General features: G+C 56.8%; 1 protein-coding gene and 1 non-coding gene across 2 annotated transcripts in view; one reads left to right on the top strand and one right to left on the bottom strand.

The window, feature by feature from the left end:
• Positions 1–15,321, top strand: part of IGDCC3 (immunoglobulin superfamily DCC subclass member 3) — a 38,777-nt gene extending 23,456 nt beyond the window's left edge. The window contains exons 3-14 of the mRNA XM_045823388.1: positions 8,237–8,381; positions 8,709–8,839; positions 9,259–9,396; positions 10,735–10,893; positions 12,011–12,176; positions 12,442–12,689; positions 12,881–13,045; positions 13,298–13,489; positions 13,648–13,752; positions 14,236–14,374; positions 14,533–14,758; positions 14,976–15,321. Of these exons, the coding sequence (XP_045679344.1) occupies positions 8,237–8,381; positions 8,709–8,839; positions 9,259–9,396; positions 10,735–10,893; positions 12,011–12,176; positions 12,442–12,689; positions 12,881–13,045; positions 13,298–13,489; positions 13,648–13,752; positions 14,236–14,374; positions 14,533–14,758; positions 14,976–15,215 (2,054 nt within the window). The 3' untranslated portion in view covers positions 15,216–15,321. The remainder of the gene's footprint in view (positions 1–8,236; positions 8,382–8,708; positions 8,840–9,258; positions 9,397–10,734; positions 10,894–12,010; positions 12,177–12,441; positions 12,690–12,880; positions 13,046–13,297; positions 13,490–13,647; positions 13,753–14,235; positions 14,375–14,532; positions 14,759–14,975) is intronic.
• Positions 15,322–21,559: 6,238 nt separating this feature from the next.
• Positions 21,560–21,626, bottom strand: LOC123809020. The gene has a single exon (XR_006783896.1). It is a non-coding gene; the product is annotated as a small nucleolar RNA SNORD35 (small nucleolar RNA).
• Between the last annotated feature and the right edge of the window lie 3,416 nt (positions 21,627–25,042).

The raw sequence follows: 25,042 nt of genomic DNA, 5'->3' as shown, positions 1-25,042 counted from the left end.
CACTATCCGTCGAATGAGGGCCTGGAGCCGACTCAGTGAGTCTGCTGTGTAAATAGGAGAGAGGACCGCATTTCCCCAACTGAAAACCCGGACACATCTTCTCACTCCTTGTCTGATACCTGGGATGAAAACAAATATTTTGAAATGGTTACTGCTTTTGCAAAGCTGTCAGTGGGGTGGGTAGGGCAGTCACATGGGGTAGGTAGGCTTCTCTCTGTTTCCTGTTCCCGGAATGGGCTAGAGGCCACCACTGAAACCAGTGGGGCACACCCACCCAGTGGCACATCCAATCCCTCGCTTAAGCAGGCTGGCAGGCCCGAGTCCCTCAGGCAGACTCCCCGGAGCACACTTTATACACTGGGCTGCAGACTGGAGGCTGCAGGGGGAGGAGCTCATGGCTTGATCTGGAGGAAGAACTGGAGCCTCCCAATTACCGGCTGAGTAATTAAAAGTAGGGCTTTGAGAGGTTTTATTTTCCTTGGGTTGTAAAAGCCCAACCCAGGGACTGCAGAGAGTCCCAGATTGCCTTCCCTGCAGCCCTGCATCGGGCCTTACAGTCCATTGGAATCAAAGATCAGGCCATAAAGGTTCGAGGCTACCCAGTTCTGCCGTGGGCCAACAGCTGGATACAGGGACTTTCCCAAGCCAAGGCCAGCTCCCCCACCACTGCCTCCCACCTCTTCCCCATCCAGGCCCCCATTTGTCAGAGGTGGCTGCTGGGAGGGAGGGGAGAGACATGGATTTATGGCTGCTGACTTGAAAGACAAAGTTGTCTTTTGTGTTAGAATTGGGGCGGTGGGGGGAGTGGTGAGCTGGTGGTGGAGTGGGAGGGTGGCAGGGAGGGGCTGGGGTTCAGGAGCCCAAGGCAGGGGGTGAGGGGCTTGAGGAGACAGACAAAGGCATCCAGAGGCTTCTCAGAGCAGGGTCACCCGGCAAAGGCCCAGATGAATCAATCACCCGCACCCCCCCACCCGGGGAAGTTGAGCAGGGCCTCTGAGCCATCAAAGCCCTCTGGGGCCGTTTCTAAGTGCTAGACACTGTCTGCCCGGATCCATGTAACACCCAAACCCTACACACACCCCTCCCTTCCTCCTCAAAACACACTCCGGACTCAGAACCTGGATTCAGCTCTCAGACTCCCCTTCGGAAGCCCAGGGAAGTAAATGTGGGTCTTTTCAGTTCATACAGTTCAAAAGCCTATAGCCAGTCAGTATGAGGGTTCTTCCCTTACAGATCCAAGGGCAAGGTGAGGACCAGGTGATGGGGAAAGAGAGACAGAGTGTTGGAGAGGGTGATCCTGGGCTGGAGAACCCTGAGAACAAGGCCAGTACCCCTCTAGGGACTATGGGCAAGTCGCCAGCCTCCCCGGGACTCAGGGTTTTCTGCCCTTGCTTCCCTCTTTCCCACAGACATTTAGAAAGAGGACATTTACAAATGACTTGAGGAGTTTAAGGATCATGTGAGGTGCGCCTTGGCTGGCCTCCTTGCCCTCCAAGGGCCACTCCGCCCCAGCCGCAGCCCACCAGTGGCTCTGCCTGGTGGGTCTGGGTGGAGGCCAGAGTCGTCATCGGGTGCCTGAGTTCAGCAGGTGCTTTAACTACACCTCAGAGAGCCACATCCATCCCCTGGAATGAGCCTGGCCTATAAAGGCATGAGTTTATGGGCTTCATAAACATTTTACTAGAGAAATCAAGGCCTCAATTACCCAATGGCCCCTTCCCACTGACAGCTCGGTGTACCTGGGCCTCTGTGAAGCCCCCAGGCAGAAGTGCGATAGAAGAAGCCCCGCTCTGGTTTGTACCCAGCTGCCCCCAGCCCCCAAACGACACCCTCAGCATTCAGATCTCGCAGATCCTAACTTGACTCACATCTCCAGAGAGCGGAAGACTCTACCAGTAACTGTGCGAGCCTTAGCCTTTCCCAGGGGAGATGGATGCCCCCTTGGAGAAGGCAGCTGCTACCCCCTCCAACCCCCAGCTCTACCCTTTCATAACCTCTTGGCTTCCTTTTCACTCGAGATCCTACTATTTTTCCTCAGCAGTAGCCAGCAAGTAGTTGCTGCTTGCCGAGGACTGTGCTGAGCACTTTGCAGATACAGCTCATTGAACCTTCCCGGTGCTGCAGCTCTGGCGCCGTGGCCTGTTGTTCTCCTGCTTTGTGGAAGTGAGAGAAGAGAGGTTCTGGGAGGCTGAGTGGCCCATGGTCACGCAGCTGACAGTGGTGGTGTTGAGTTCGAGCCCCGTTCAGTGTGATTCCAGGGCCTGCACTGTTAACCTCTCCCTGCGACACTACTTCAAAGAGCTCTTGGCAGGCATTTCCCCGCTAGCAGCAGAATCTTGCCCCACAAGCCCCTCTCTGCCCTGAAGTGGGACAGCCCTGGGATGCTGATCGGCTGCGGGCCTCGTCCGAGGTCTCTGCGTCAGGCATGGTTTGTCAGTCGTGTGGAGGCAGTTGTCAGGGCGAGGCCAGGCTGGTGAGGAAGATGGGGAGGAGCAGGCAGCTCTCAGGGTGGGGAGGTGGCAAGAGGGAAGGCAGCTGGGGCCTGAGCCTGGCCCGGGGCCTGGACCAGCACTGCCCAGCAGGGCTTTCTGTGATGATGGGAAGGCGCTGCTGGTGCCGTCCCACAGCATGGCCGGTAGCCACCTGTGGCTGTTGAGCACTTGAAATGTGGCTAGTGAGTCAGAGAGATGGAAGTTTTTAAATTTTACTTAACTTTAATTCAAATGGCTGCCTGTGGCTAGTGGCTACCACATGGGACAGCACTAGGGGATGCCCACCGCTGCTGGTGGCTGACAGCTGCTCAGAGTTCTCTGGTGGGCACCGCCCTGTGGGCACCTCCCCACGGGGCTCCTGCCACATGCAGGGGCCACGTTCATCATAAGGGGCCGCGCCTGCTCAGAGCTGGGCTGGCGGCCGGGGCATTTGCACGTCATTTTGCATCACAAGTGGCTGAAAAGGGTGTTTTGCCTCAGGAGGTGCTTCTCAGGGAGCAGCCCAGACCTCGAGTGTTTGAAGGGCTCTCATGTGAAGAACAGAGCTGTCCGAGTCTCCGAGAGCAGTACCGTGTGGTGCAAATGGAGTGCGAGCCACCGCAGGGCATTTCACATTTCCTCATAGTCGCAGTTACAAAAAAGTCTTTAAAAAGAAACAGATTGAAGTCCATTTTAATAGTGAATTTTATTTGACTTAATATATGCAAAGTATTATGCATTTGTAATCATTATTTGTAATTACTAATAATATTTTCATACTTTGGGGCTGTCTTTAAAATTTTAAATATTATTTCAACTTAAAGTCAACATTTTAATTGCTTATTATTATCAACTTAAATTATGCATTGTCTTATTCTGGTGAAAACACACAAGAGTAAAACATGTACTGCCCTGACTGTGCTTCAGCGTCCCCGTTCTGTGGCCTCAGCCCATTCGCGTCGTTGTGAAAACTGTCCCTGCCCTTTTCCCCAGGACACCGAGTCACCACCTCCCCGGCCCCTCTCCCGGCCCCTGGCGGCGGCCTTCTCCTTTCTGTCTCTGTGAACGTGAAGGCCCTGGGTACCTCGTACAAGTGGAGTCGCACAGTGTGTGTCTTTTGATTCTCCAGATATATACCAAGAAGCAGGATTGCAGGGTTATGTGTAATTCTATTTATTTGTTTTGAGGACCCACCATACTGTTTTCCACAGCGGCTGTAGCATTTTACATTCCCACCCACCGTACACAGGGGTGCGAGTTTCTCTACGTGCTTATCTTCTGTTGTTTCTGGTTTTCCTTTGGTTTCCTCTTTTTTTAATAGTAGCCATCCTAATGGGAATGAGGTAGCATCTCATTATGATTGTGATGTGCTTTTCCCTAATGTTTAGTGTCTTTTTATTTATGCACAGTCTTTGACATCCAGGGTATATTTTATCCTGACAGCCATCGCAGGTTGGACTGCCACATTTTAGGGGCTTCACAGCTGGCTGCTACTATGCTGGAAAATGTGATTCTGGAGGGGAAGTTGGAACAGTGGGTAGAAGCATGTGGGCTTCAGACACGTCCCTGGTTTATGGAGAAACGTTATGATGACCCAAGCTGCCTGAGAAGGGGCTGAGCACCCAGGAGGCTGCGTGTCCTCCGTCCTTGGCAGGAATGGGCATCGGGAGGGGCTGGCCTTGGTGACCTTGGGAAGAGCATGGAGCTCGTGGTTGTTCCTCTCGAGTGACTGTGAGTGCAGACAGTCTGTGCCGCGGACCCCCAGTGGCACGGCTTTTGCAAAGGCTGTTTTGAACTCTGCATCCCAACACGCCCATTGATCTTTTTGTCATCACACACCGGATAAGAGTCTGGCTGTAGCCACAGGGTGGGAGGCTGGGCTCGGGGGAGCTGCCAGCTTCCTTCCCAGCGCTCTGCCTCGACCCTTCGCTGCCCCTCAGCGTCCCCCTGGAGCCTGTCTAATCAGATCCAGGCCTGACCTCGCCAGAGGTCCTGCACCAGGAAGAAAGCCTCCCTCCCCTCCCCGAGCCACTCTAGATCTCACTCTAGGAGACCCCTCCCCTCGGGGTGATTTATAGGGGTGTCCAGGAGTCGTTTCCTGCCTGTTTCTGTTCTCTCCTAGCTAGCTGGGTGGATTGCTGGGCTCACTCTCTGCCCTTGTCTTTCCCTGTGGCCTGGCTCTACCCAAGGTCAAGGTAGAGAGGGGCTAGGAGATTCCTTCCCAGATTGCTTGGGGACAAAGGTGTTTCTTCTTTTTCCACAACTGCTCCCTAAGCAGGCCTTTGTTTACCTGGTCGCTCGCTCTGGCCCTTACACTGGAAGGGCCTTCCAGCCACTGACCTAAATTACTTCCTCTCATCACCCAGCTCGTGTGAGGGACCAAAGACTGTCCCTACCTGACCGAGGTGTTAGCAGGAGCATAAAGCATCAACAGCCACAGCACCGCCTTCATGTCCACCAGCCACTGACAAAATACCACCAACACCAGCCACAGCTAGTGTCTGTAACCTGTGCACACCATTATCAACCCCACCGTGGCCTCCAGGATGACTTGTTCGGGGCTCAGGGTGCTCAGGGGCCTGACCCTCAGCCCCACATCCCCACGCTTGCCCAAGGGCCCTCTGCCCTGAGAGATGCAGTGAGGCACAGCACCCCCCCCCCGCCCCCGCCCCAGGCTCTGTGTCCTGCTAGCACAAGCCAGAGCAGAAGCAGATTTGTAAACCAAGCATGTCCCACTCTGAAAGACTGGAGAAGGCCTAAATGGCTCCCCAAAACTGTCCCCTGACTTCCTAAAGAAAAAAGTGCTGTGACCTGTGAATTAGGAGTGAGTGGAATATTCCAAGAAACCCCAGCCACGTGTGGACGAAGGCCTGTTCGTGAACGTGGCAGGAGTCGGAGCTGGAAGGCCCCAAAGAGTGCCCGCCGGCTCGCCTCTTCATTCACAGATGAGAGGACTGGCCCTCGGACACGGCCATCCCCGGGACACCCAAGGGACGTGCAGGGCAGATCAGAGGGGTGGGCGGGCTGTGAGGACGGGGAGGGAAGGAGCCTCTGATACAGAGGACTACATCTCCCTATCGTGCCCACCTTCCCTGGACCACATCTGTGTAACCAGCTGGGCTCTAAGCGATGGGACTGAAGAACCATCTCTAGGGCTCTTAATCCTCCCTGCAACTTCCAGCACGGTCCTCCTCCCAGCACAACCAGTGAGAAGACTCCAGTCCAACCTGTAGTTCCCTCTGGACTTACCTGCCCTTGGAGAGTGGACAGCTTGCTGGAGAATAAAAGGACATCCCAGTAGAGGGCCTAGGACATGGGAATTCTGATTCCGGTCTGGTAGAGCCACCAGCTGGGCCTGGGCCTTAGGTCACCCTTCATAAAATGAAGGGGTTGGCTTTAGATGAGTGGTTTTCAAGCACTTTTAAAGGCAAAGCTACCCTTCAAATGAAATGTTTGGCAGAACTGCAGCTGAGTAACGCAGACAGAGAGGCACAGCAGGGCGCTGCTGTCTGATGGAAGGGAAGCGTGGGGCCCTGAGCAGGGAGGGGCTCCTCCGTATCCAAGGGCCCCAGGGGACCCTGGGGAGTCCTGCTGTACCTGTGAGGAGGCGCAGACTGGCTCCGCAGCTACCACCTGCCCGCTCCCGTCGAGCATTCCTCCCCAGTGTCACATTTAATCCGTGCTGCTGCTGTTGTTTCGTTTGGGGGGAGAAGGAGGAGCTGAGTGGTAGAGGCCAGACTTTCTCCATCCCCAGTGCCCCCACTCCTCAGTAAGGAAGCAGCCACATCCCTTGTATCTCTCCTCAGGCCAGTTCCTGGCTCCAGGTGCCTCCAGGGACCCCAGAACAGGGGCTAGAAACACAAAAGGATTCAGTTCCTTAATGAGAAGGCATCTGCAGTCAGCAGAGCCTTTAGTCCCCGCCCCTGGACCCTGGGGGTCTGTGAGCTCCTCTCCAGCTGGAGTGAGGAGGGGCAGGCAGCTCCCCAGCTCCTGAATGGGCAGGGCCCAGCAGGCAGAGACCTCCCCACCCCGCACCCAGGAGCCTGGGTGCCCTCTCTGCTCAGCAGGCCCATTTCCAGCCATGCCCTGGAGGTTGAGAGGCACAGCGGCCTGGAGGCCGCAGAGGGGCCCCAGCAGTGCCTCAGCCCCCACCCCCAAGTCCCTGGGCTGACCTGCAGGCCCTTGTCCAAACAGCCTATGGCTTTAGACAGGGCAGGCTGACCTCCCCGGGGCTCCCAGGGGAATCCTCGAGCAAGCCTGATGGAGACACCAGCTGGGGCACTTGCCCCCACCTCCTACTCTGAGAGCCCCAAGGTGCTGTTTGTAAGGACCATACCTACAAGGGAACACATGTGATTGATTACCAGAATCACACACCAGTCACAGGAGCCGGGGGATACAGACCCCCATTCACATCCAGCTGTGACACTCAGACCACGCACACGGGGACAACCACATCCTCCTGCCAGACACGGCCCCATACTCCTGTGCGAGGAGGCGCTCACACCCATCAGCCGGTTCCCTGGAGGCCCTGAAAGAGGAGGAGGCAGGGCAGGGAATTTTTATGCATGTTTATATTTAATGAACCACATGCAAATGAGATGGAGAACATGCCACAAAAGAATCAGTCCCCAGAGGCTCTGGGAAGAAGGGCACAAAGGCTCTGCCTTTCGGGGCTGCCTTGGAGTCCAGAACAAGCTTGCGGATTGAGGGGGTCTGAGACAGGGCGTGCCCACCCATGCCAGGGAGCCGGGAGCAGGAGCCAGAACCAGCCCTAGCACCCCGGCTGCAGTGGGGGGAGGGGCCCTGGGAGGGGACGACTGTCCCAGTTGATGGAGTGCCGGAGGGGAGGTGCTGCCTGCCTGGACAGATGGTGAGCTGCCTTCCCGCACTTGAAGCAAAGTGGATTTTAATGAAATCACAGCCCTGGTGCTGAAGCTGGGAACCCGAGAGGGAGGGGCCCTTTCCCCAGGCTTTACAGGGTGAGGTTTGGGGATGGGAGGGGAACGAGGGTGGGAGGGAACACTTAACCAGCCTAAAATGGGGTGGGGGTATGCCACAGCCCCCACTACACCGGCCTCTGCAGACCAGTCTTCAAGCATCCAGATTCCCAAAAGGTGGGAAAGGGGCCCCTGAATATATATGATGCATTGAGATGTAGATTGGTAGGTCTGACAGTCTTCTGTCACCTTGGGTGGAAATACCACCCCCTTGGGGTATCTCTAAAAGCCGCAGAAGAACAGGGGATGGGGGTTGGTGAGGAAAGGTGGAGAACACTGCTGGGTGCTGGGCAGCACCCGGACTACTTGCTTCCCTCTCTGGGCCGAGTTTCCTGTTCTGTAAAACATGCAGCAGAACACGGAGGCCTTGCCGAGAAGGAATTTATAAAAGTGCATTAGGAAGCAGTGGAAAAAGTAGGCAGCAGAACTCAGAAGCAGGGCTTTCTCTGGCTGGCCTTTGTGGGTCAGCAGCCCAAGATTTCCCGGTTAGGGGTTCGTCATCCAAGAATTTATCCAGATCTTTCTCTAACTGTGCCAGCCCAGCCTGTACGACCCCTTGGGGGGGAAACGTTTCCCACGATGGGAGGCTGGATAAGTGCTGACGCGTCCCGGGCTGATGCGGTGCATCTGCCAGTGCTAGGACCACCCCCGCCCCCAGTGGGATGAGCTCCTGGGTCCCAGGGCACTAGCCTGTGACCCCCCACCCCTGCCCTCTGCTCCTCGGCAGGGCGCCTCTCCCACACGCACCTCCCTGTCTCCCACCAGCCATGTCGGACTTCCACGTGCATCCCCAGGCCGTCGCGGGGGAGGAGGGCGGCGTGGCCCGCTTCCAGTGCCAGATCCATGGCCTCCCCAAGCCCCTGATCATGTGGGAGAAGAACAGAGTTCCCATCGATACGGACAACGAGAGGTGAGCCCCGTGTGGGAACGCTGGAGGAGGGACCTCCCGCCTGCTCTGGCATGGGGCTTCTGCAGCCGTGTTGAGCCTGAGTGTCCGCATGGCTGGTGGGGCCCGGACTTGATGCTCGTGGACATATCCATAAGGGGGACTGTGTGTGACTGTTGTCGAGGCGGGAATTATGGGCGCGCCCACCTGCAAGGGTCCAAGTGTGTCTGCGATGACGACGGTGACATGGAACAGCACCTGGTGCCTGGTGTGCCTGTGATGTGCAGTGTTCCTGTGGCCAACGGTGCCAGTGGCTGTGCTGGTGGTCAGCTGTGCCCCCCTCCTCAACAGGTACACACTGCTGCCCAAGGGCGTCCTGCAGATCACGGGACTTCGAGCAGAAGACAGTGGCGTCTTCCATTGTGTGGCCTCGAACATTGCCAGTGTCCGTGTCAGCCACGGGGCCAGGCTCACTGTGTCAGGTGAGGGTCCTTCGCCCTGCCTAGTCCCTCTCCCGACCAGCCTCCTGACTTCTCCCCACCCTCAGATCGGTCCCCCTTCAGCTCGCCCCTGAGACTGGTCGGCCAAGGGCAGACAGGGTACCTCCGAAGCCCAAAGCTGTGGGCTCCTGGCAATGAGGGTTCAGGTGGAGTCCAAGGTCTGCACCCTGGCTCGGTTCCACCTGGGGAAGCCCGGCCCCTGCTGACGCTGGAGGCTGCGGGGACAGGAGCAGAGGGACGGGTGTGAGCGATGTCCCAGGCCCCTGGCATCACCCCTGCGCCTGTAGGACCCGGTTTCTGGGCTGGAGCTTGTTCTCCGCTGCCACGTCCTGTGTTGTGGGTGGGGGAGGAGCTAGGAAGGGTCCCAGCTGAAGTGAAGAAATGTGGCATCTTCACCCCAGGCTCGGGCTCCGGGGCCTACAAGGAGCCTATGATCCTCGTGGGGCCTGAGAACCTCACCCTGACCGTGCACCAGACCGCGGTGCTGGAGTGTGTCGCCACGGGCAACCCGCGCCCCATTGTGTCCTGGAGCCGCCTGGGTGAGCCTCGTCCCAGAGCCCCTGCCTCTCCCACCCCGGTCCCACCCCCCGGGAGGGCCAGTCTCATCACCCAGCTCTGGGGGACTGTGAATCCTGTTTGTTCTCCGCGGGGGTCTTGTCTCTGCAAGGCCTGTGGGGGGGCGGGGGGTGGTTAGTTCCCTCTCCTTGGCAGTACCAGGGAGGTCTGCTGGAGGTCCGCCTGCTCGCTGCATTCTCCCTCCCCCTGCCCGGATGGCTTAGCTCCCCGGGTTACCTTTTTCTCGTCCAGCCTCAGCACACTGGGCACCCCCGCCCCGCCCAGAAACCCTCTACAGCGCTCAGCACTGTGGTCTCTTCTCCTTGCTCACCTCTGCCCTCTGCGCCCTGGCCGTATACCCTAGCTCTGCGATCCCAGACCCCTCAAAATATCGGCCAGTTGTCACACCCTTACTCTGGGCTCCCTGGTCTCTAGCCTGGCCCCCGAAATCCCAGGCCTAAATCCCTAGGCAGCTGAAGGAGAGAAATGAAAGGATGCAGATGGGCCCACATTGTCTAAGCAGAAAGGTCACGGGGGAAGCAGAGTCTGGAGGGGCAGGGTGGGGTGGGCATTCACAGGGAGACTGCGCCACATTGTAGCAGCTGAGTGATTGGGGAAGGAGGGGGCAGCAGGCAGGATAATGGAGTAGATTTCACCACTTCAGGGACTGAATGGGGAGCTGTCTCCTTGCATTCTGACTGTGCTAATCTGATCCTGGGGTGGGGGGAGGGTCTGGTCCCTGGGAGAGACTGGAAATAGTGGTCTCACCATTAGGAGGAGCCCATGGGCCCTGCAAGGGCCATCTGGCCCAACGTCTCCCAAAGCGTGCTCTGCAGAGGGAAAGAATAGCTTGGTAGTCTAACAAGTTTAGGGAACAGAGTTAACCAGGTCCTTCTGCCGCAGGACTCTCTGAGCCTTTGTAGTAATGGGCATTGCGACAGGCCAGGAGCAGAATGGATGTTTGACCACCGACCTCTTTTCAAGAGGGACAAGTCAGGCTGGGAAAGGCCTAGTTAATCAACCCCCTTAATTCCCTGGTTGGGAAACTGGAGGGAGGGACTTGAAGGCCACCACTGTGTCAGTGAGAATGCCAGAATTAGGACCCAGGTCCCCACCGCTGGGGTTCTGTGTGCGGCTCCCGCCACCTCCGCGGTGCCGCCACGTGATGCCGTGATGCTGAGGAGGGAAGGTGCTGAGTTGCAGACTGGGGCCCCTGGACGGTTGGCCGGCCTGCTCGCAGCCTGGAGCGTCCCCCCCAAACAGCCGCCTCTTCCGCACCGTCTCCTGGACCCCCCCTCATATCCAGCCCCCTTCCTCCCCAGATGGCCGCCCCATCGGGGTGGAGGGCATCCAGGTGCTGGGCACAGGGAACCTCATCATCTCAGACGTGACCGTCCAGCACTCGGGCGTCTACGTCTGCGCGGCCAACAGGCCCGGCACCCGGGTGAGAAGAACGGCACAGGGCCGGCTGGTGGTGCAAGGTACCTGCCCCCCTACCCCTGGGTGAGGGGGCATGGGACTCCCACGCAGCCCCTCCTCCTGCCCTGTTCCTTGGCCCATCAACACCCCTGGCCCAAGCCCAGGACCCTGGACTCACTCAGGTTCCCACCCAGTCCCCGTTCCTCCCCGGCCCCAGGGACAGCTCTCCCCTCCCCCTCAGGAATGCGTGTGCTGGCAACGGGAGGGCTCTGGCCATGGGACCCCGTGTGCCCCCCCAGCTGCCAGCACACCCTCCCCAGTCACCCCCACTTTATAACCTCAGCTGGTTTCCCCTGTGTCGCTCACACGTGTCCCTTGCACCACGTGCTGTTTTCATTCACACGTGCGGCACTTCCACACTTCCACACCTGCCTGTGTGCTCTCAGCGTGTCTGTCATTTTCACACGCACACCCCAGCTCCCACCTCACACACACAGCTGGGCTCCACTCCCACTGCAGCGCCTCTGCAGCTGACCGGGCCGTTGCGTCCACCCTCCTGCCCTGAGGCTCGACCGGACCGGGCTGCGACTCCCTTTCCCAGGGCTTGCCTGCACTCGTGCCCTCCTGCAGAGCTGGGGAAGGGGTGGCAGGAGGGTGCTAGGGACTTAAATGCCCGTTTGTTTAGCATTCCATGTGCCGTTAATCTGTCCAAATGAAAGTGATGGAGCATTTCATTTCTCGGGTGCTAATGGAGGCTCCGGGCCTGGGATTGGAGGAGAGCGGGATTGAATGCAGGGGCGGAGGCGGGCTGGCACTGCGGGCTCATCCATCTCCCCTTCATTACAGCCTTGGAGGTGCAGCCGAACCTATTAGCACATTTATTTATTTAACAATTTCCTGAACAGGGAGCTCAGCTTGATTGCTTTCGGATACAAATGTCAGTCTTTTAAACAGTCATTAAAATGGAGTCCTCTCTGGGGTCTGCCTCTGGGGTGGAGGGAAGAGGGGCCTGCCCCCATGTCATAGCCTGGGGCCCACCCGGAGGACCCTCCAAGGAGAGTGTGTTGGGAGCCCACCCTGTCCCCCTGTCCCCTTTCCTCACCCCTGCGCTCACAGCTGTCTCAGCCCGCCTCCCCTGACCCTCACTGCCCCACCCGCCTCGCTGTGCTCCCCGTCCAGCCCCAGCAGAGTTTGTCCAGCACCCCCAGTCCATCTCCAGGCCAGCTGGGACCACTGCCATGTTCACGTGCCAAGCGCAGGGCGAGCCGCCCCCTCACGTCACATGGTTGAAGAATGGACAGGTGCTGGGGCCCGGAGGCCACGTCAGGCTCAAGAATAACAACAGGCATGTGTGTGTGTGTGTGTGTGTGTGTGTGTGTGTGTGGTGTGTGGTGTGTGGTGTGTGGTGTGCGCTGGGGTTGGGCGCCGAGCCGGGAATTGGAATCTTGGGTTTGAGCCTCAGACCTGCCGCTGACCTGCTGGGAGACCCCAGGCGTGTCGTTTGCTTTCCGGAGGGGCTCAGCTTCCTCATCTCTCAAATGGGGGGTTTGGCCACCGGCAGGGGGCCTCTGGGAGGGGGCTGGGGCCTGAGGCTCTCCCTCCCCCTGCAGCACCCTGACCATTTCTGGAATCGGCCCCGAAGATGAGGCCATCTACCAGTGTGTGGCCGAGAACAGTGCTGGCTCCTCACAGGCCAGTGCGAGGCTGACCGTACTGTGGGCCGAGGGGCTGCCCGGGCCCCCCATCAACGTGAGAGCGGTCTCCGTGTCGTCCACTGAGGTCCGCGTGTCCTGGAGTGAGCCCCTGGCCAACACCAAGGAGATCATCGGCTATGTCCTGCACATCCGGAAGGCTGCTGGTGCGCGGGGGCCGCGGGGGCCAGGCGGGCTCGGCAGCCCCTGCCCCTTACCCGCTGCTTCTCATCCCCTTCCATCTGCGCGTCCTGACCCAACACCTTCCGTTCTTTCTCCCCCTGCACCCTGGCCACTCTCCTTTCACCGGTGCTGGGAGGCCTCCCGCTGCCCCTCACACTGCCCTTCGCCTCCCCAGACCCACCAGAGCTGGAGTATCAGGAAGCAGTCAGCAAGAGCACCTTTCAGCACCTGGTGAGCGACCTGGAGCCCTCCACGGCCTACAGCTTCTACATCAAGGCCTACACGCCGAGGGGGGCCAGCTCGGCCTCGCCCCCCACGCTGGTCAGCACCCCAGGTGAAGGTGAGGCCTGGTTGTCTGTGGCGTACCAATCTGCAGACACTGGGGCATTAGAGTGGAACCACGTGCATGCTTGTTCAGGTCGTGCACCACACAGGCCCAGTGGGGCTGGTTCTGTCTTTTCTAATTCATGTGAAGCTGCTGTTTGGGCAAGCTGGGGTCAGAAGCCAGAGAGCTGTCGAGCTCGTGGGGGTGTGGGTCACGGGTGGAAGGTGGAAGAAGCCCTCACGTCTTGGCCTCCTTCTCTGCCCACAGCGCCCGCCCCTCCTGCACTGTCAGTGCGAGTCCTGGGCGGCTCCACTCTGCAGCTGCTGTGGGAGCCCTGGCCCCGGCTAGCCCAGCATGAGGGCGGCTTCAAGCTGTTTTACCGCCCAGCCAGCAAGGCCTCCTTCACTGGCCCCATCCTGCTGCCTGGGACTGTCTCCTCCTACAACCTCAGCCAGCTCGGTGAGGCGGACACAGCCTGGGCCTGGGGAGCCCGGCAGGGGTGCCGTGCCTCGGGCCAGGAGGTGGGGCGCAGGAGTCACCTCTGTTTCCCTGCTAGGATAGAGCCACCCGCTGGTGGGGGGCTGGCCACTCAGCAGCACTCCCTGCTTTTCCCACAGACCCCACTGTGGTGTACGAGGTGAAGCTGCTCGCCTACAACCAGCACGGTGATGGCAACGCCACAGTCCGCTTTGTGTCTTTGAGAGGAGCTTCTGAGAGGACAGGTGAGGGCTGGGGGTGGGATGTGGGGCCATTGGCACTCAGGAAGGGAGGCCAGGACTGAGGGAAGAAGGGAGCAGGGACCCAGGGAAGGTAAGAGGGTGGAAGAGTGCATGCATCCCCTGAGAACATAGGCTTAGATTTGAGCTCGAAGTTTGGCTGTGCAGCATGCCAGCTGTGTGACATCGGGCAAGTTACTTAACCTCTCTGAGCCCCAGTTTTCTCTATAAAAGAAGGATAATAATAACTACTCTATAAGAGCCATGCCGAGGATATACAGTGTTATTCCCAGTATCTGGCACATAGTGCTCAATAACTGGCGAAAAGAACTGAAAATTTGGGCTGGGGTCCCGTGGGCAAGGGCAGAGATCAGTAGACTTGGCAGTGGAAGTGGGGGTAAGAAGCCCCAGAGACTGGGTGTCTGGGGGCGCTTCAGAACCAGCAGAACCACAGCCCACAACCCAACCCACTCCCCCCCCACCAAACAGCCCTGAGCCCACCATGCGACTGCCGGAAGGAGGAAGCCACCAACCAGATGTCCACCACAGGCATCGTCATCGGCATCCACATTGGGGTCACCTGCATCATCTTCTGTGTCCTCTTCCTCCTGTTTGGCCAAAGGGGCAGGTGGGTGCTGGGCCTGGGAGAGGGGCTGCACTGACCTGGGATGGGGCGGCCTGGAGCAGGAGGAGCTTTGGGGGGAGAGGGGAGTTCGGGCTCACTGTCTCTGTCCTTCTGTCCTCCCCACTCCACATCCCTCCCCTAACTCCTGGCTCACCCCTTAGGGTCCTCTTGTGTAAGGATGTAGAAAACCAGCTGTCCCCTCCTCAGGGCCCCCGGGGCCAGAGGGACCCCGGTGTCCTGGCACTGAATGGGGCCAGACTAGGAGATCGGGGCCACCTGAGCCGAGACGAGAAACGAGTGGACATGAAGGAACTGGAGCAGCTGTTTCCCCCGGGTGGGGCCGCAGGCCAGCCCGACCCCAGCCCCAGCCCCAGCCCCAGACCCACGGTGAGTGTCCCTACCTCTCGGAGGCTCTGACCACCTCCCGATCCTGCCCTCTCTTTACCTTGGCCATTGGCCTTCACCCAACTCCAGGTCTTCTCCAGACACGAAACAAGACCCTAAGCCCTGAGTGGGGCTGGACCCAGAGCCCGAGCCTCTGGGCAGAGGGCTTGGGGGCCCCTGGCCCTCATGTTGATGCCTGTGTGTCTGGCCCGTTTTCCAGCAGGATCCGGTGGGCCCCGCCCTGTGTGAGGAGACCCAGCTCTCCACGCTGCCCCTGCAGGGGTTCGGCCTCCGGGAGGAGAGGACTTTGGAGGCCAAGGCCCCCCTTGCCGGCCCCGAAGCGGTGCCCCCGCCCCAGGACCAAGGCTCCAGCCTCCTCAGTGAAGGACACGCTGCCCCGACTCGCTCGGCACCAGCTACTGCCCAGGCGACTGCCCAGTCCGCTCTCTCGGGGCAGTAGCCAGTGTCTGGCCCGCTCTGGAGGGGGAGACCCCCCTCATTCTCAGGTCAAAGGCAAGACTTTCCTGTCATGTGGGACGCGGGTGGGGGCTTCCCAGCGTTTCTGACTGCCCCGCAGGTCGTCGGGACCTAAAGAAGCCTCAGCAGGGAACCGCCCCCCCCAGCCCCCGGCACCTGGAGGGGTTGCTGCAGGAGCCCCTCCTTGGGCTAGTGCCCCCTCACCTCTGCCTGGTGCCCACATGACTTGGAACTGAACTGATGTTTTCTTTAAAAAAACCTAAAATGGAAAAAAAGAGAGAGGAAGGTGAATCAGACTCCAAAAACATGCCCCTGCTGTGGCCGGCCCGACACTGTCACCCCCACTGACCTTGTTTTCTCAGGATGGATTTTGCTGTTTGGTTCTCAGCACCTACCTCAGCCGGAATGAATGTCCTTGGGGGAGCGGCCTGGCCCTAGGCCCCTCCCCGACAGAGCCCCGAATGCACTCCTACCTCAAGCCCCTTGATGGGCAGCCCCTCTCCCCTCCCCACATTGTTGTCCAGAGTTTAAAAAAAAAAAAAAGGCAAAAAAAAAAAAAAAGCACTTCCCTACTTCCAGGTGTGAAAGAAACCGTCTACCTCAAGGCGCACTGGCTCCCGGGCCTGCGCAGTTATCACTGGACCCTCTCCCCTGGCCCCTCCTCCTGCCCAGGCCCGTGTCTCTCCCCGGAGAGGAGGTCACAGGCTGAGTCACCAAGGGTAGGCCTCTCGGGGCCTAGAGACATAAAGATGGAATTGGTCAAAGAAAATGTGAAAAAAAAAAAAAAAAAGCCAAATACGAGAGGAAAATCCGTTCCTTGAAAATGTAAGCTGTTGCTCCAGACTAGGCACCTCCCAGCACGCTACCTGCGCTGTTTTGTCTCGTCTTGTATGTCCACTCCCATTCTGACCCTGTCAGCCAGCTCACCCCTGACTGGGGTCTCCGAGACCCTCTCCGCGACCCTCTCTCCTCCTGGGCCTCGGGAGGGTGGGACATCGCCCCAAAGCCTGCCTCCTGTCCCGCCCAGAGGCAGAGCCCCGGCGCAGGCTGGCCCCCTGGAATGTACTGCGCAAGCGCATGGCAGCGTGGGGCAGCCGGGGGGATCCTCCGCAGAGGTGCCCTGGGCCTCTGTGCCGTGGGACGCAGCCAGCTCGGCCCACCCCCTGGACAGTGGGACGACCACTGTCAGTCAGCAAATGTGGCCGGAAACTATTTTTATACGAGGTGTGTTTAACGCTTCTTTTGTTCTTGTGACTTCTTGTTTCTCTTTTCTGTTGTGTTGTTCTTTGAAATAGTTAAAGAAGAAAAAAAGAAAACCAAGGAAACAAATACCTATTTTTGGTTACACTCAGAAACATTTTTTTAAATAGCAGAGAGAAAACTTCTTTTTAAAGGAAAAAAAGATTAAGTGTATTCCTGAAGTGTGAGATTAGACTATAATGACGCCCCTGACCCCCAGCCCTCTAGGAACCCCCTCACCTGAACCTTAGTTGATTAGCTGAAGAAGGTAGACTTTGTGATGTTCTCCTAGAAGACTGCAGTCGTGTCCGAGCGGACCCAGAAGGGAAGTCCGCCTCTTCTCCCAAATGCTGGGCCCAGGCCCAGGGCTCCCCAAGGCTCCCAGAGGGCCCCTGGACGCCACACTGGCCTCTCTGCACCCCGATTCATCATCTAGCCCCGCCCCCGTGGGGAGGGTGGGTCTGGGGGCACCACCTGGCCTGACTTGGCCTGGCGCTTGTCACGCTACTCATTTTGACTGAATAAAAGTCCTGTTGCCAAAGTAAAGCTCGAGGTTTTCAGTGGCTGTGTCAGGTCCTGGGGGAGTGGGTGTGAGTGCAGGCTGGGCCGGACCCTCACGGGGCCAGGTCCCTGAAGGGTTGCGGCTGCCCGCCACCACCGACAGGCACCATGCATGCTGAGTCTTTTCCACGGGTGGGGATGCTTCCCGCATCTTCACAACCTCCCCGAGAGGTAGATATTCTAGTTATTGTCTCCATTTTACAGAAGGGATAAGCCAGTGATGGCAAGATCAGGCTTGGCCTCCAGGCCAGCCTCTGCGTGCCACGCCTCCTTAGCCCGCGGAGAGAAACCCTGGGCCAGGCCCTCAGCTCTGTACGGACAGCCAGCATGGAGCCAGGTGCTGCGCAGGGCCGTGTACTTCTCATGCATTGTCTGCGAGGAGAGGCTGTTTTCCTCCCCCACAGTGAAGGAAACTGGGGCCCTAAGTGAGTAACTCTTTCCAGGGCACACCACCACAGCCTCGGCCCGGGCCTCTCCACTCCTCCCTGTCCAGTCCTCAGCCCAGGCTCCTGAAGGCAGCTGTCTGGGGCTGCTGAGGCCTAGGACAGGTGGAGAGCCTTGGCCTAAGGGTGCTTGTGCTGACCAGGGTTTGGGGGCTCAGCAGGCCTCAGGCTTACTGCGTGGCATGGTGTCAGGCCACTGCTCAGACTGGCAACGCCCCCCTGCTGCAGACAGGGAGAACCGGGGCTCACCACCCCAGAGGACCTGTGGAGGGGAGCAGACCAGGACAATGGCTTGCAAGCTGGGTTCCCTGGCTGTGGATAGGGGTGTTGGGGACCTCGTCTGGGGGGCGTTGCTCTTCCTGCCTACCCTCACCCGGAGCAGCTCCACACTCCTCTGCCTTCTGTGTTGGCCTCGTCGTGAGATCTCACTTGAAAACAGGGTTCTGCTCCTGAAAGAATTTGGAAAGCCCCTGGTCTGGCGCTTCTGGGAGAGTCTGCTGGGGTGGCTGGGGCTGAGGGCAGGCCAGAGCAGATGGTGCTGTGGACGCTAGAGGAAGGAAGAGAGCCTGAGGCCACCTTGCCTGTCCTGTACCTCTGGGGGCAGGGGGGGCCGAGGCTGGAGAGAAATGGTGGACTTGGCCTGATTCTCCCTGAGGAAAGAGCTAAACGCAAATGTGGACAGATTACGTCACCCTTCTCTACACAGAACAGGACAAGCACAGGAACTCTTCAACAACTCCAGCCATCCAAGGGCTGCCTGGGGAGGTGGTGGATTTGTCCTTTGTTCAAACAGGCCCTGCAAGGGTGGGAGAATAGACCAGGTAACCTCCAGGGCCCCGTCCCCTCGAAGCGTCCGAGATGCCAGTACCTCCCTCATGGAGGCATCAGGTAAACATTTAGAAACCACCTAATAGGACTCATGTAGGTGTATGCAAACTGCACACAAGTTATGTCAAATGCAGGCAGGGCCTGTTCTAACAAGGCGCTGAACTGGGCCGAAGTAGAGGGAGAAGCAGGGTTGCAGTTAGGAGTTTAGCAGAAATGGATGTCCAAGCTGAGAGGCCCAGCTGGAGACTGGGTCCTGAGATCTCAAATAATCTGGAGGCCTCAGGCTGAAGACCCCCACAATGCACACACACACGTGCACAGGCACACATGCACATGTGCAGACACAGGAACGCACGCACACTGTCTTTGCGCAGAAACCGACGGTGGCCCACTGCAACGAGCTGCTGCTACAGAACAAACCACCCGCAAGTTCACGCTTCACCCTAACATGTGTTTTGCTCACAAGTCTGCGGTTTGGGCGGGGCTCAGCAGGACAGCCGCCTCTGCTCCCCTCGGCATCGGCATTGGCGAGGCAGCCTGACGCCCGGCTCCATCCGAAGGCTCCTGGCTCGCATATCTGGGGGCTGATGCCGGCTGCCAGGCCCAGCACCTCCATGCAGCTTCTCCATGTGGCCTGGGCATCTTCACAGCAGGGTGGCTGGGATGGAAGGGCAGGCGTCCTGAGAGAGAGAGAGAGAGAGAGAGAAAGAGAGAGAGAGAGAGGGAGCGCGCGGGCCAGGTGGAAATTGTGTCATCGTTTCAAGCCCTGGTTGTCACACAGTGTCACCTCTGCCATGTTCTATTCATTAGAAGCAAGCCACCAAGGAGGTCATATTCCAGGGGAGGGAATTAGATCCCCTTTCTTGATGGCAGTACAGTAGAGGAGGAGCAGACATGTTTTACCGCAGAACGACTCCGGAGGGACAGGTGGAGAGTGTCAGCGAGGAGGCTGGGCCCAGGGGAGAGCTCCCCCCAGAGGCCCCAGTGAGGGGAGGGGAGGGGAGGTGCAGCCCAAAAAGGGCTGTGGAGGAGGAAGAGGAGGAGGAGGAGGAGCATAGGGAATGCTTCCAACTCCTACTACTGCTTGTGGGTCATCTCCATTATTAGTGACCATTGGCCCAGGGGTCCAGCTCTGAGGCCACAGGGAGGGGGACCAGGCTCCTGTGAACACCTAGACAGGGGCTTCTCCGCTCCCTGCTCCCTCTCCTCACACAGTGGGGGGAGGGGGGAGGGGGGAAGGGGAAGGGGAGCTGGTGCAAGCCCAAGGTCTCTGCCTTCCCAGGATGGTAGATGCCAGAATGACAGTGCCGGAAGGGACCATGGACCCCTCATGAAACAGACGAGGCAATACAGGGCCCATGAGGGGCAGAAGTCCATGAGGGTCACAGGGGTATTAGAGGCAGAGCTAAGAAGGGGTGGAGCCCAGGACACACCCCCCACCTGAGCCCTTTCCATTCAGCCTGGCCAGGGCCCAGTCAGAGCCCACAGGGAGGGGAGGGGTAGAATGGGGCCGGCTCAAACACGGAGGGCAGGCATTTATTACCTGGGGACTGGGAGAGGCAGTGAGGGCAGTCCCCCTGCCCAGGTCAGGGGAAGTTGGACTGGAGACAGGAAATGGAGGAGTGGGAGCCACCAGGGATGAGAGGGACTGTCCTGAGCTCTGGACTCAGGCTGGCATCAGGGAGGGGGACATCAAAACCCATGCCCTCCCACAAAGAGGTGTTACAAGGACTGGTCCTGAGTCCTGGTGCTCCCCCGGCCTCGGCCTCGAAGAGCCACCCAGGGCAGGAAGGGCGTGGGGAGAGCAGAGGCTGGGAGGGGTGCCGAGGGCGGAGCCAGGCTGGGAGGCGCCTTGCTTCTTGAGCTCAGGAGGGACGTGGGCCGGAGGAGCTCCTGGGCACACAGACCGCCAGCTGGCCACCCTGGGCCTGTGCCCACTGCCCGATGCAGGGTCTGGCCCTGGCCCTCACTTGAAAATGCCCACAGCCCAGCTTGACTCTCAATGAGGCAATAGTTCCTTGATGTGATGCCAAAAGCATAATCAAAAAAGGAAAAAAATGGATAAATTGAATACCATCAAAATTTAAAACTTTTGTGCGTCAAGTAACACCATCAAGAAAATGCAAAGCCACAGAATGGGAGGAAGTAATTGCCAGTTATGTCTCTGATAAGGAACTTGTATCTAGAAAATATAAAGAACCCTTATAATTTGATAATAATTCAATAATAAGTATACAAGTAACCCAATTTAAAATGGGCAAAGGGTCTGAATAGACATTTCTCTAAAGAATATTCACAAGTGGGCCTGGCAGGCGTGGCTCCGTGGACTGAGCACCGGCCCCCATTAGGCATGAGCAAGGAGAGAGCGAGAGGCAACCGACCCATGTGTCTCCAGCACATTGATGTCTCTCTCCCTTCCCCTCTCTCTAAAAGTAAATAAATAAAATATTTTAAAACATTTTATTTATTTATTTTCAGAAAGAAGGGAAGGGAAGGAGAAAGGGAAACATCAATGTGTGATTGTATCTCAAGAGCCCCCTACTGGGGACCTGGCCCACAACCCAGGCCTGTGCCCTGACTGGGAATTGAACCGGCAACCCTTTGGTTCTCAGGTCCATGCTCAATCCACTGAGCTACACCAGCCAGGCAATAAATTATTTTTTTAAAAAAAGAATATAGACAAATGGCCAATAAACACATGAAAGAAAGGAAAAGTAAAACCACAGGAGAAATCAGCTCACTCCCACTAGGATGGCTAGAATCAAAGAGTCAGATAATAGCAAGTGTTGGCAGGCAAGTGGAGGAAATCAGAACCCTCGCACGCTGCTGGCAGGAATGAGAGAATGGGATGGCTGCTGTGAGAAACAGCCTGTCAGTTCCTCAAAAGGCTGAACATACAGTCACTGTAAAACCCAAGACCCAGCAGTTCCATTCCTGGATATACACATTCAAGACAAATGAAAACATGGTTTTGTTTTTTTCTTGTTTGCTTGTTTGTTTAGGAATTAACAGTTAATTTTATTGGACTCAGACCAGGAGTCCAGGAGTCTTGAGGACCTCTGTGTATCTCAATTTTCTTCTCCACATTCTTTTCGGCCTGTTTCCACAGCTTCGTGGGCTGTTTTATCCTCTGGGAACGGATCTGGGCCTTCTCCTTCCTCTTCTTCTCTGGAGTGGCTGTAACTGCCTGGCACTTCCAGCCAATCTCATGAACCAGACGCCCTAGATAGGTAACCCCTGTAAGGGCTCCGTGCTCCTCCCGGCATCAGCGAAGCCGTTGGCATTATCAGTGCTGCCCACAGTGGCAACAGCCATCATCTGCCAGTCTTGGGGACCTCAAGCTCACCTCCCCTGTGGACCTGGGATCCCCGAGTTAGCCCACTCAGCATCACCTGGAATTCACTAAGAACATGTTTATACAAAAACTTGTACACTAATATTCACAACTGCATTATCCATAATGGATGAAAATTGTAAAATACCTAAATGTCCATCAGCTGGTGGCATATCCATACAACAGATTAATTTTTTTAACATTAAAATGGATGAACCTTGCCCTGGCTGGTATGGCTCAGAGGATTGAGTGCTGGCCTGTGAACCAAAGGGTCGCTGGTTCGATTCCCAGTCTGGGCACATGCCTAGGTTGCTGGCCAGGGCCCCAGTGGGGGGCATGTGAGAGGCAACCACACATTGATGTTTCTCTCCCTCTCTCTCTCCCTCCCTTCCACTCTGTCTAAAAATAAGTAAATATTTTTTTTAAAAAATGGATGAAACTTGAAAACATTATGTTAAGTGATAAAATCCAGTCCCAAAGGACCATATATTGTGTGATTCCATTTACATGAATTGTCCAGAATAGGCAAACCCTTAGACTGAAGTAATTAGTAGTTAGTTGCCTAGGCTGGGGGTTGGGGAGAAATGAGGGGTGACTGCTAATGGATACAGGGTTTCTTTCGGGGTGATGAAAATGTTCTAAAATTGTGGTGATGGTTACAGAATGATGTGAATAGACTAAAAACCACTGAATTGCACACTTTAATGGGTGAATTGTATGGTATGTGAATTACATCTTGATAATGCTATCAAAAAAACTCCTTGCTGATGAGGACTCACTGAGTTCATAAGTGAAGTATGCAATTTAAGTGTTCCAGTGATCCATTATTACAAGTAGAGAAACTGGGGTGGGGAAGGCACAGTGACCCAAGCGGAGGTTGGAGGTGAAAGTAGAAAGTCCGCTCCAAGGGAACTCCGCACCCCGCCTGGCCTGCCCAGCCCGAAGCTGAGGGAGCCTGGCCGCTCTGTGCTTCCGGGAGAAGGGCTGTGACTGGCGGGCTTTGCTGCCACCTGGTGGAATTGTTGAAGATTACAGCTACAGGGACAACAGCCTGATCTCTACCCAATATAGGTGATTGAAGCTAGCAGTGAACATGTGCTCTGCCCCTTACAGGAGACAGACGGACCCAGCCAGCTGACAGAAAAGGCTTGAAAAAAAATAACTGCAATCTATCTATATGCCTATTTGTCTGGCTACCAGCAATAAGCTGTAGAAACAAAAGAAAACGTGATTCCCTGAAGTCCAGGATTGAGGAAGCCTCTGAAGGGGAATGGAGAAGGGGGAGAGGATGTCCGAGGCTGATGACCACCGCAGGGGCAAAGGCTTGCAGGTGTGACGTGCATGGTGAGGTCACGTAGTGGCCGGGAGGCGTCACTGGCTGCCTGGGGTCCGGAGCTCGGTAGGTGCTCAACACAGATATACATGAATGAAGACCGGATTTCCGGAGCATATGCTTTTTGCTGAGCGATGTGTCTGAGGAAAGCCGTTTGGGGCTCACCAGATGGAAAGGGAACCCAGCAAGAGGGTCAAAGCACCTAGAGCTTCCTCAGGGGAGGGGAAGAGCCTCTAGGGAGTCCTTAGTGCCCCCATGTTAGTGATGACACCTCTGCCACTCCTTCCTGTGGTATGTGACAGAATGCCTTCATATCACCTCGTCTGAGTCTTCTCACAGCCCTGTGCTGGGCAGGGCTGGACTTACTGTCAGCCTCCCATTTAGCAGATGAGCAAACTGAGGCCCAGAGAAGTGACGTGGTGGAGTTGGAGCTTGAACCTGACCTCCTTGTTCTAAGCTCGTGCTCTCTGATGACTTATCTGTGTATAGAAGTGAAGGGGCAGGGGGACATGGGGGCAGGAGAAGGAGGGAGGGATTGGTCTATATTGGCCAATGGAGAGATATTCTTTTTGAATATTGAGGAGAGACCCAGGAACGCCTGACTCTGGAGTAGGAGGCTTGGGAACACCCTAACATGCAGGCTGGATTAGGAACCTGCCATAGCTCCCCACTGCCCCCAGAGCAGTCAAAACCTTCGGCCTGGTATCAGGGCCCATTCAGGAGTGGCAGTGTGGCGCAGTGGTCAAAAGTAGTGGCATAGGGTTGTAACTGCCACGCAGCCGCTGTCCAGCTGTGTGACCTAGTGGACATCCCTTCACCTCTGGAGCACATTTCCTTCTTATAAACTATGGGTAAAGGTAGCACCCACCTTAGGGGTTGCTCTGAGCAGTAAACAAGTCAGTTATGTAAAGCACTTAGGACCATGCTTGCTGCTATTATTATTATTATTAGGAACAGAGTCTAATTTTCAGCTCCTGTCATTGACTTCAGTCCTCCAAGTTGGGGTCCTGGCTTCTCTGGAACATGCTGTGCACAGTGTCCCTCTGGGCCTTTCTGCAAGATGTGCCCTCACCCTGGAATGACAGTGCTCCACCATCCCGTCTTTCCAGCTCCTTCCAAATATCGCCTCTTCCTGACCCTTCCTGATCCTCTCTGCAGCTAGAACCGCTTCTCCCTTGGTCCTTCCTCTGCATCTGGCTTGGCCCTCGGTCTCCTTCTGCAGCACGATAGGCACAGAAGGCACTCCGTCATCCCTGCTCCGAGAGCTTCGGATGTGAGTCTCCCAAGGCCAGGCGCGGTGTCTCATCCCCGTATGACCCATGGGGGCTGTCATGGAGCAGGGCTGAACACTTGGAACATGCCTGTGGAAAGGAAACAAGGAAAACAAAGAGGGTGGGGAGAAGGAGCGAGAAAGAAAGGTGAAGAGAAGGGAGAGAAGGATGAAAGGTGAATTAGAGATGATGCCAAGAGAGACTTTAAGAGAAAGCAGCCCCGGTCCCATTGCCCTGCCAACAACTTCAGGAAAGGAACCTGGAGACTGGAGGTTTTGGGTGATTGGCAGCTCTTCCATGGCCTTATTTTCATTGCTTGAGCCGTGGCATTGAAATGGACTTTGCAAACCTCCGAGTGGCTCTGGACTTTATGTATCCTCTGTGAAGCCCAATTTCCTCATCTGTAATGGAGATAATAATGGTGTTTATCTAATTGGGTTGTTGTGAGGGCTGAATGAGAAAATAGCTGGAAAATCCTTGGCACCTGGTCCGGCAGTGAATGTTGTGACATGATGGTGATGGCTTGGTGATTCCAAGCATTCCAGACGTGCTGACATGAGAAGCTGACCACTGCCGGGGAGGGGAGGCGCCTCCTAAGCTCGGGGAGATGTCCGTTGTCCTGGTGCCTGGCCCGGCGGCTACACAGAGGTCACATGGTGTTTTCTCCTGGGCCTCCCCATCCTCCTCCCACAACAAGACACACAATAAAGACTTCTGATTGCTTGATTAAAGGAAGCGGATACACAATTAATTTCAATTTGAGACTCACCCCCTACCCACCTTTCAGAAAGAATTGCACAC

The sequence above is a fragment of the Phyllostomus hastatus genome, unplaced genomic scaffold (genome assembly GCF_019186645.2).
Source record: "Phyllostomus hastatus isolate PE091 unplaced genomic scaffold, TTU_PhHast_1.1 phas_scaffold_501, whole genome shotgun sequence".
Classification (NCBI taxonomy): Eukaryota; Metazoa; Chordata; class Mammalia; order Chiroptera; family Phyllostomidae; genus Phyllostomus; species Phyllostomus hastatus.
The sequence above is the reverse complement of the archived record's forward strand: the minus strand, read 5'-3'. Positions and strand labels throughout refer to the sequence as shown.